The 12,016-nt window shown below is 28.9% G+C and overlaps 1 protein-coding gene across 2 annotated transcripts in view; it reads left to right on the top strand.

The window, feature by feature from the left end:
• The window catches only part of LOC117177361 (N-acetylgalactosamine kinase), a 62,403-nt gene that overhangs the window by 8,384 nt on the left and 42,003 nt on the right, over window positions 1-12,016 (top strand). For both annotated transcript variants that reach the window (XM_033367995.1, XM_033367994.1), the window contains exon 3: window positions 2,077-2,247. In XM_033367995.1, the coding sequence (XP_033223886.1) occupies window positions 2,077-2,247 (171 nt within the window). The remainder of the gene's footprint in view (window positions 1-2,076; window positions 2,248-12,016) is intronic.

Genomic DNA, 12,016 nt, shown 5'->3' with positions numbered 1-12,016 from the left:
ACTACTTTCGTCTCTCCTCACTTCCCCACCAAATTTGCACAGTTCTGCTCCCTTCACCTCCGTAAGTTCTGGTGGTTTCTTCAGTCGTGAGTTGTTCGGAATTCGGTGTTTGGGCGGGCTATGGGTTAGGATTTAAGGTGAGTTACGAGTTAGAAGTTGAAAATTCAAAGTTGTGAGTTAGGTGTTAGGGTGATTTTTGAGTTAGAAGTTAGAGTGAGATGGAAATTAGGAGTAAGGATGAGTTAGGAGTGAGGAATTATGTGTTGGAAGTTGGGAGATGTAAGTTAGATTTTAGAAGGGATAGTGAGGTTTGAGTTGGAACATGAGATTTGTGGGTGGAAAGTTGCTCTTTAAAAGGTATGAGTTAAAAATTACGTTGAGATTCGAGTTTTGAACTAGGAGTTGGAGTGAGCTGGAGGTTAAGGGTTGCGAGTTGTACGTTGGAAGTTGTTTATTATTATAATTATTATTAATGTCACACCATGAAGCCATTTCCCTTTCGGGGTAGGCGTGACTTACTCGGTGGGGAAGACAGTAAAGTAAGGAAGGGATATACAATTTTTAGATTGATCCAGAATTATAAGTAAAAATTTTTTGTAGGTCTTACAGTCTGCATTCATTAAAATCTTCAATAAATAAAATTATCTTACTCATATTTGAATTGACGGTCGAAGAAAGGATTGATTTGATCCTTATTAAATCTACTTATAGATCCAGAATTCTCGAGTTATTTATTTAAATAACACGTTCGTTCCTCGAGACTGCTCCGACCCAGGCTTTTTATCAATCTCTCTACCTTGTCAAAAGCTTTTTCTAGGTCACCAAATGCACAGAAAACTATTTTTCCTACTCTCAAACTTTTTTCTGTGATTTGCCTTAAGCTAAATATTTGATCCATACATGACCTTCCTGGCATAAACCCACTTTGAACTTCCCAAATATTTTTTCCAATAATTTTCATTACCCCGCGAATAAGTATTTTCGAGTATATTTTACTTACGGTACTTAATATGCTAGTTCCTCTGTAATTATTACAGTCGCTTTTATCTTTCTTTCTTTTGTATATTGGTACGATAATCGCTTTTCTCCAATAATCTGGGACATCTATCTCAAAACATAAATTTATCAATTCGCACAGTCTATGTGGTTTGTACTCGCTACCGTCTTTAAGCATATCAGCGTTAATACAGGCTACCCCGGTGGACTCTATTAGCGCTAAAATGCGAGTTCTGATTTTTAAATTGTGAGTTAGGAGTAAGGTTGAGTTGTGAGTTGTAAGTTATTACTTGAGATTTGTGAATTAGAAGTCATGGTGAGTTGGGTCTTGAGAGTTGGGAGTTAACAGTTAAAAGTTTTGTGTTAGGACTTACGGTAAGTGGTGAATTATGGGATAGGGTGAGTTTTGAGCTAAGATTAGAGAAGATTAGGCTAAGTTTTGAGTTACCTTTTAGCAGTTATAGTGAGTTGCAAGTCTTGTGTTAGAGTGAGTTGTTAGTAAAGAGTTATGAGTTACAGTAAGTTTTGAGTTGTCAGTTGAGAGTTAAATGCTAAGAGTTAGAATTAGTTGTTAGGTATTCGGAATTAGGGTAACTTGTAAGTATTGTGTGAGAATGAGCTTTGATATATGGATTATGAGTTCTGAATTATGTGTTAGGAGTAAGAGTGATTTGTGGTTTGGGAGTTAGAAATAAGAACATATAAATCTAGAGTTAGAAGTTAGGAGTCAAGGTGAGTTGAGAGTTAGGTGCTTGGAATTAGGATGAGTTTTGGAATTTGAGTAATGTTCTAGAAGTTAGGGTAAGTTGTCAGTTGAAGAGTTAGGAGTTAGCAGTTAGAAGTTAGGAGTTACGAGTTAAAAGTTAGGGTAAGTTGGTAATTAGAATGATTTGGGCGTTAGGGTGAGTTGGGAGCTGTGAATTGCAAGTTAGCAGTCCCCTTACTTCTCCTACTTGGAAAAAAGTACGACCTACAGACGAATACCCGAACGAAACTATAAGAGCTTCTGCCTAGCTCTACGAAATCCTAATGACCAGTATAATTTTTTTTTAATGATAATCCTGACTGTTTATATTACAGAGTCAATATAATTGGTGAACACATCGATTATTGCGGCTATGCAGTTTGTCCTATGGCGATTGAACAATTCATTCTTGTTGCTCTTGCTGCATCAGAAAAAAATGAATTTCGAATCACAAATCTCGATCCAAAATACGAAGATTATCAATGCAGAGATTTCAAAGGCATAAGGTGATTTATTTTAAAAAGTTTTAATAATAGCAATAATAATCTTCAAATTCATTCATTTATTTTGTTCACATTGTATCCTCTACTTTTCCTCTCGATTTTCGCGTATTTTCTTGTCCAGCAAATTTTTCAGGGTTTCTACAGGCGAGAGGCAATTCACTTTGAAATCAGATGAATCTTTTCCGACTACTGCATTTGATTTCATATAAGTTAATTTCGGATTTCATAGGATTTCATAGATTGCTTCTTTCTTGTAGGCTACATGTGATTTCAATAGCGACGTTACACTAATTTCAATTAACACTCTGAAAGTCCGTATATTTTAAACTAATGCACAAGATCCGTTTACATATTATTGAAAAGATTTACGAGGAGATCAATGTTTGCATGATCAGTTGTAAAACACTGGTCGACAATGGTTTTTCAAGTCGTCCTGCGAACAGGAAGCTCCAAATGAAGAGACGTGTGTAGCACTGCGAGTGATGTACGATATTTCATTTAAAACCAGAATTTTATAAGACCACAGGGCCGTCTGCAAAGTGAGTTGTAAAAACATACGACTGACGTGGCAGTCATCTGCTCGGACTGCGATTGGTAATCGCGAAAGTACGGTTAGAGAGAGTTGTGTGCGTTATACAGTGGCCGTTTGTGGAACTATCAAACTCGCGTCCACTCTACCTGAATAGTGCTGGTTGTCAGTTTTCTTTTTTTCCCCTGCAAGTACGAAGTGTATATTTTCGGACGTTTTTTTCTCGATTTTGAGCCGAAAAAAACGAGTGGTTTTAATACAAGCATTGATTCGGTAATTTTTAGATTGATTATTATGTGTACTATGAAGAATTAATCCGGTACATAGTTTATTTTTGTACGTATGTTTGAGTGGCACTATTCAAAGAGACTAGATTGAAATTTCGGCGTTCGAATCGATAGTGTGAAGGTGGGGTGGGGGGGGGGGGTGCGTTCGAGCAAGAATAAAGAGAAACAGCACTATTCAGAGTGACACTACTCAGAGAGCGGACTGTATAGTATAGTTATTTACATTTTTCTCTCTCATTCTGATATAATATCTTGTCCAATTTCGAAGTTTTTTGGTGAATGTAAAATATTTTAAAAGCGAAAAAATGACGGTCGTTTTTCGAAAAATATTCAATGTTAATTCATTTAAAATTCTATCGTTTTTTTTCTTCTCTTGATTATCTTTAGATTAAATTTGGACCTGCGCCTTGGTAAGAAAAGATCATTCTTGTCTGATAAACTAAAACTCACGTTTTTTTCTAAAATGCCGCAGGATATGAAAACCGTCCAAGAAATAAATTTTTTTTTCAAAGTTATAAAAAAGCTTTCTCTTAACAGTTTCATTTTGCGATAAAAAATTAAATAATAAACAACAAAATATTGAATAAATAATAAAATCGCATTATATGCGGTTTCGGAATTTTCCGCAACTTTAACCCCTATACATTGGTACAAAATTTTTTTTTTGGGTTTAGAATTCAAGAATTCTGTTGAAAATAAACTTAATTTTGTTATAAATTCTTTATTCGATTGAAAACTAAAATTTGTATAACAAAATTTGTCTTTTTAGATTAAAAATTTAAAATTTTGTTAAAAAATTATTCTTAATGGTTGAAAATTCATCACTTTGTTCGAAAGTAAAATTAATTTTCTGAAAATTCTTTTCAGTTTTTTATTTAATCATTTTCATTAGAAAATTCTACCATTTCATTGAAAATTCACATTTATAGCTTGAAAATTCAACTACTTAGTGTAAAATTCACATACTGTTTTGTGAATAAAACTTTGCGTTACTAAATTAATTTTTTATTTGTCAACGATTCAACCATTTGGTTAAAACATTATCCATCTTGGTTTGAAATTCATCTCTCCGGTTATAAAATGTAACTTAAGAGTTTTATAATAAATTCAATATGATACCTATAAATTAATTTTATATAATTCATTTTCCTATTTTTGTGAAAAATCACCCAATTTCAAGAATTATTTTTTAAAGCATGTGTTCGGAATTATTGTATTGTCATTTAAAAAATATTATTTTGCACACTAAACTTAAACAAAATTTTTTTATTTATTCCTATCCAATACAATGAAACTTTATAAAAATTGAATTATCAAATTCAAATAAAATTAATAGGATCCACTCAATCATGAAAAGTTTAAAGCAAATTGAGTTTATTCTTAGATAATAAAACGTGTAATCTCGTGTATTATGAGAGTCATCAAAGTGGAAACTTTTAAGTGGCCTTTAAAATTTTTTTGTCAAACTAAGTTAATTGATGCTCTAATAACCATTTAATAAAGTTCATTTTAATTAAACGCTAAAATACTATCCCTTGATCTAAATGCATCCGTGATGGAAACGCAATTTGCATTAATTTATATTTAGTTGCTGAAAGAATTCTCTCTTAGCTCTTAGCTGAGGACAAAATTACCGTAAAGTACAATACAACTGAGTTTTTTGTAAACATTTGTAGCTAAAAGTTTAAGTTCTTATACTATTTTTTGTTTAATTCTCTACGAGTTTGAATCCCCCCCCCCCCCCCCCCCCCCCCCCGAAATATCTAGTTGCACATTTTTTTCATTCATCAACCATTTTTTAAACAATGCTTAATTTTTTAATGTTTTTTAATTGCTATAAATAAACAAATGATCCAATCGAAAAACTGAAAACACTTTTAGATTCGTCTAGGAAATATCTAAATCGACTTCTTTCAACAATGTTTTTTAACAATAGTTCTACGACGCTTTCAAGTGTGTTTTAGATTTTTCGATTTGAGGCTTAGTTTGTTTATAATTAGTTAAAAAAGTTTTATATAGGAAATATATTGGAAACTTTAAAATTTTGATTTTTCTGGTATTATTTTTACGATTACAAAAATTTTCAATTTATTACAAATTGGTACTACAAGCTACATTTTTTACGTATTTTTAATTTATTAAAATTTATTTTATTGTGAAAATAAATTTTTAAACTAGGATTTTATAGCTTGCAAATCAAAAAAAAATTGTGATCAAAATGAGCACTACTATTGTGGTTGAAAAATGCATTGAAGCATTTTTTAAATGTTTATATATATCAGCCAGATATTTTTAATATTGTTTTTAGTAATTTTTTCTAATAATAGAGATAGAAAATCGTGGGTTTTTCGAAAAATGTCAACTTTTTTTCTAATTTCTAATTAGGGTAAGGTAATAGTTAATTAATGTTAAGAAACGTAAGTGCTCAAACAAATTTGTTATGATTGTAAAAATAATCGTTGAAACAGATTATTATCATTTATGCTACCTTCATCTATAATAGTACTAGACAGTTGCGTTTTTTTTCTTCAAATTTCCAGCTGCGGTTTTGTCTGACATTTTTTGTTATTTATCTATTTTTCACTTGGAGTGACTTAATAATTAATTGAATTTAGCAAAAATAAATGTTTAAACAAATATTCAAACCATTTTTGATTGTTTCTTACTTTGTTCTCTTAGATAAGTGCTAGAAAGTTGCGTTGTTTTATGAAATATTTCATTTTTCCTTTTTGGTTATGAAAAAATAATAAATAAACAAAGAGAATCGTATATTAAGCAATCTCTTTCTTTTTTGTGAATATGAATGAAGGTTTACTTATTATTTTTTCATAACTAAAATTTTAAAGCAAAATTTAAGACTTCAGAAAAAAAAACTTTCTAGAATTTTTCTAAGAGAAGATATTTTTGAACAATATTAAATTGTTCAAAAAAGCACGTTTGTTAACTTGCATTAATTATCAACTTACAAATTGAAAAGTGGAACAAAAGTTTAAGAGTTTAAAAACACCGCAAGTTTTGAGGCAACTTCCTAGCACTTATAAGCTTAGAAAAAATAGTTAGAAACAATAATACATTATTTGAATAAATATATTTGTTAACATGTATTATTTATTACTTCACCATGTAAAAATGGTGCAAAAAGATACAAATTTCAGAAGAAACCACAACTATCTACCATTAATAAAGAAGAAGATTTTTATAAGTAGTGCTAATTCGTTTAAATAATTAATTTTGCTAAATTAAATTTATTAACTTAATCTAAGTGAAAAGTAGATAAATAGATAAAAATTTTAAGTACCGCAACTTTATGGCATTTACTAGAGTGAACATAGTTGTAAAAATTACATTTGTAAGAAAACTGCAGTTTTCTAGTATTATTTTAAGGTTGGCAAAAACTGGAACATTTTTGAAAAAACTGCGACTTTCTATCTCTATTCTAAGAGAAAATCGTTAAAAACAAGAATAAATTGTTTCACAAATTTATTTAACTTTAAAAGTATTTTTGTTTAAAAATAAACAAAATTGAATTAATTTGTTGTGAATTAAACAAAATTTCGAGGCGATATATGGATAAAGATTCGAACAACAAAATTTTGATCCACCCTTATAAACACCCGTCTCTCGCTACTCGAAATCTTGACATTCCAAATTGAATATGTCTCAATTGTTTGCGGCAATGAATTTTTAATTGGTTTTCTAAAATGTGTACCTTTGATTCAGTTTAAACCCAGAAATATGTGGAACGGTTTAATAAAAAAATTCCTTAACTAATCGAGCGAGTAAAATAGATTGAAATTCCTGATTTCCAACTTCAACCACTTAAACTTTATGGCGCGAATCTAATTTAAACACAAAATCAATAATAATTACCTTAAGAGAGATGACGAGCAATTATAATTAAAATTAATCGACAGCTTTTCGCACTTATAACCTCTTTCCAATTTCATTGTATAAAATACAATTAAATCAGAATAGTTATTTAAATAAAAACATTAATAAACATTTTAATTTTAATCTGAAATTCAGACACCTGGAAACTACAACGTTATTTCATTGACTTCAAGCAATATTATATTTTGTCAGCTACTGATTATATAATCATAGACCGCAACCCTGATAAGAAATGATTCAGCAGGATTACTTCGTTTTGGTTATTCTAATCTATATATTATATGTATAGAATGACGTGTTTTAATATCACACGCAAGAAAATTTTGGACGAAAAAGAAAGTTTTATTGTTATTTCAACTCATAAAATATTCATAAGCATTGATTTACATGTTTATGTAACTTATAAAAGGATATGGCTTAATAACATCTAAAAATAATAATTTCTACTAAAAGATTTTAATTTTTTAAATAAAAGGATGAATTTTCAACACAAGTTAACTTTACATTCACGAAAGATTTTTCAGTCAACAAACAAAAGTTTCATGCAATAGGTTGAATTTTTACCCCGAAAATGTAGTTTTTAATAAAAAATTTAACTTGCCAGGAAACAGTTAATTTTGGTAAAAACATTTTAATTCATAACCAAATAGTAGAATTTTCGATCTAAAAATATAAATTTGTAACTAAAATGATGAGGCTTTAACCAAAAAAACATTTGTTTTTAAAAACTTGTTAAAATTTAAACTTAGTATTTGATTCTTGAACTTTTGGTTGCAAGCCTAATTATCAACAAAACACCTAAATTTGTAAACAAATATTTAAATTTTTAATCAAAAATATTATCTTTTTATCAGAAAAGAATAATTTTCAACAATATGCATAAATTTGTAAGCAAATAGTTGAGTTTTCAATAAAGAAGATTAATATTCTACCAAACAAAGCGAATTTTCAGCAAAACTACATAAATTTTTCGCACAAATAATTGAATTTTTCACTAAAAAAGTTAAGTTTTTAATCGAAAATAGAATATTTAAATTTTTAGTTAAAAAAAAATAATCTCACCGAATTATTAAATTTATGCGCCAAACCAATACATTTTCTAGAAAACAGTTAAATTTACTACCAGAAAATATGAACTTTTAACTAAGAAGTTCATCTTCAACCAAGGAGTTGAATTTTCAACAAAATCTTTAAAATTTCAGTTAAAAATTTATTTTAATACAAAAAATAACGAATTTTTAACGAAGTGGTTCAATTTTGAACCAACGAGATAAATTTTCAACTGAAATTATGAATTTTCAAACAAAAAAAATCAATTTTCAGGAAACACTTTTAACTTTTAACCAATGAGCGGAATTTTAAACAAAGCTACATAAATTTTCAACCGAATAATTCAATTTTTCACTAAAAAAGTTAAATTGGGTCAAAATATCTCAAGTTTGCCACTTTAAAATCAATAGTTCTATTTTCAATCAATTTATACAGTTTTCGATTTGTTTTTATATTGTAATAACTCCCCTAAAATATTTTTTTAACATATATTTTCTTAAATTATTAACAATCAAAGATCTTAATCATTTTTTTTTCAAAAATATATTACTCGCAAACGGTTCATCGAAATTCAATAATTGAGTTATAAAAATTTGTGTAACGAAGTATATATTACGCTAAAAAATTGTTCGGTGGTAAAGAAACATGTTTTCATTGTTTAACTAATCGTTTGTGTTAAACAACTAAAAATTAATTAAACTTCTCGCGTTCGGAGGCGCGCGGTTATCATATTGAGTACAATTTGACACGAAATTTCAAATAAAATGATGAATTTTAATTTAAAAAATGAATTTTTATCCAGCGGTTCAACTTTCTACCGGTTATAGTTAATTTTTTAATCAAAAAGATGAATTTTCAACCAAGAGGATTAATTTTCTACTAAAAAAGAATATGGTGGTTTAATTTTCAATTGAGCATAGATGAATTTTTAACCAAAGAAATAAATTTCAACCAAAAATACTATTTTTTAAGAGCGTGGTTAGATATTCAACCAAGTAGTTGAGTTTTCAATAGAAACATGTGAATTTCCAACAATAAATTGAATAGTAAATTTAACATTGAAAAGATGAATTTTTCATACTAAAAAATTATTTTCAGCCAGTAAATTAATTTGTCCAACAAAAAGTTGAATTTTTAACTGAACTAATGAAGCTTCAAAACAAAAACTGAATTTTCAATAAAATAGATTAATTTTCAGCAAAGTATAGTGAAATTGTAAACCAAGAAGATTAATTTTCTACTAAAAAAGTACTTTTTAACAAATCGGCTCAAACATTCAACCTAGTAGTTGAATTTTACACCAAAAAAGATGAATTTTTACGAATGTGTCTGCCTGTATGTCTGTCTGTATATCTGCCTGTATGTATACCTATATGTCTGTCTATATGTATGTCTGTATATATGTCTCTATTTCTGTCTGTGGACACGATAACTTTTGAAAAAATGAATCTATTAGATTGGGCGTTGGTATACTCGTTTAGTGTCCTAAACTTAAGGTGAAGTTCGTTAGCCAGCCACTTTGGATAAAAATTCAAAATGTGGGCACATTTTGAACATTTTTGAGGCCATTTTTTTTAATTCAAAAATTCTCTGTACGGTTATTTATAGTATTCAAAAGGTCAAACAATTTATCCTAATGACCAAAAAGTATATTTTTCGGCAAATCTGTAGCAAATTCGGTAAAATATGACAGAACAAAAATTGTGCATTTAAAAAAGTTCTACAAATTTGTTATTAACCACTTTTTGAGAGGATTCGTAACTTTGGCTTTAATCATGAAAAACAACATGAACAGTAAAAAAATCTGCCCGCTGCGTGGGCACATTCTTAACACAACTTTTGTCTTTTAATTTCTTTTTCATTGCGTGTGCGGGGTTTTAAACAATTAAATTCTTTATGTTTTTAATGATATTTTTTACGATTATAACCAAAAAAAAGAACTATCCAAAATTATTCATGACAAATAAATAATTTTTACATTCTCATCAGAGAAGGTATTAGATTTGTGTAAAATTTCACCCACCCCTTAGTTTTTGACAAATGTCCACTTTTTAAGACCCCCTGAATCCGAAAAATATTTAAGACCCCTTTTTCCAAAATTCAAAAATTTTCTGTATGGATTTTTATAGTATTCAAAAAGTTTAACAATTTATCCTGATGACTTTGTACATAAAACAAAAAATATCAGAGGTAAAGTATTTACAAAATATCAAAAAACACACGAAAATGAACCATTTAGGCCAAATTACGGACGATATGAAAAAAAGGCATGAAAAGAAAAATTTTGTTTTCTAAATGCCCTACAAGATTATTATAACAACTTTTCAATTTTCTTGAAAAATCAAAAATTCTAATTTTGGCAGCATACAAAATAATGGAAAATCCAAAGATTACATTTTTTCATGCAATAATTTCAGAGTATTTCGAAGATTCTCAAATATATAAATTCATTTTCAAAAAATATATATATGGACACATAATTATATATATCGTGAGACGTGGTTGTGGCTGAAATTTCACCGCGATTTCGCTGGAAGCGGGTGCAATTTTCCAGATTAGCACCCGCTCCCGGCGAAATCCTGCGGTTGTCCTTATGACACATTTTTTAATTTTATATATATATATATTAGAAGTTAAAAAACGGTAAGGCTACTCAGTACCGTATGCGTAAAGTTTAAATCATAACAAAATATTAGAAATTAGCTAATTCATTTTATGGAAAAAGGATTAAAGTTGCAATAAAATGTTTATCAATAAAACTTTTTAATAAGAATTTGCATTTTTTCAAACGGAACGATTAGCGCTGGAGGTCGGAGCGCGGTCACAAAAAAAGAGAGAATCTATTGGCGCGTGGAAGCACTCTTTCACAAACAGACAAGTTTAATTAATTTTGAATTGTTTAAAACAAATAATTATTTAAACAATATAAAAATTTTTTTACCACCGAAAAATTTTTAGCGTAAAGTATACTTCGTAAAAAAACTATGTATTACTCAATTATTGAATTTCGATGAACCGTTCGCGAGTAATCCATTTTTGAAAAAAAAATGATCAAGAACTTTGATTTTTAATAACATAAGAAAAACATATGTTGCAAAAATAGTTTAGGGGAGTTATTTTAATATAAAAACATAACGAAAACTGTAGAAATAGTTTGAAAAAAGAATTATCGGTTTAAAAGTGGCACACTTCAGATATTTTGACCCATTTTCGACAAAAAAAATCCATTACTTGGTTTTAAAATAAACAAATTTTTAAACAATTAATTTTTTTTCATGAACCTTCATAATTTTTGTTTAAAATTTAGCTATTATGTGAACAACTCGCCTTTTCGGCATTAAAATTCATCAATTTGATTAAAAATTCATTTATTTTTAAAAAATTCGTCTTTTTGGTTACAAAATTCATCTTGTGTATTAAAAATTCATCTTTTTTGTACGATTTCTGGTTGAATTTTAATTTCTAATGTGAATTTTAATGTGAATACATCTTTTCGAATGAAAAATTCAATGATTTGATAGTAATCTTATTTGATCGAAGGTTCAACTATTTTGTTAAAAATCTCGTCATTTTTTATTAAGCGTTCATCCGCTGTTTCGCTAAAAATTAATTTTTTTGTCTTGAAAATTCGTCTCTTTAGTGTAAAACTTCATATTTTTCGTAAAAAATCTTTTTTGGTTGAAAATTCAACTGTTTTGTTGATAATTCAATATAATGCGGTCCTTAATGAATGATGACGTGGGCAGGGGCGGGGGAGGGGGATTCCCAAACATTATTAACCTATTGTATGGACAGCTCCTAAAATCTGTTTAACTTTTGTTATTTAGTGATTCTCAGATTTGAAACTTTCTTACGCAAGAAATCTATTTACCACGTAACCGCCGCACCATATAAGACCTAATTGAAAAATCCTTGACCTCCCCACCCCCTCTCCATATAAGAGAATAGAAAGAATTTACGTAATTCATGCACAAGAACAAAGGGTGTCATATTACAGAATATTTTAGCCCTTGCG

The sequence above is a fragment of the Belonocnema kinseyi genome, chromosome 7 (assembly GCF_010883055.1).
Source record: "Belonocnema kinseyi isolate 2016_QV_RU_SX_M_011 chromosome 7, B_treatae_v1, whole genome shotgun sequence".
NCBI lineage: Eukaryota > Metazoa > Arthropoda > Insecta > Hymenoptera > Cynipidae > Belonocnema > Belonocnema kinseyi.
Note: the sequence above shows the minus strand (reverse complement) of the source record. Positions and strands in the feature narration are given on the sequence as shown.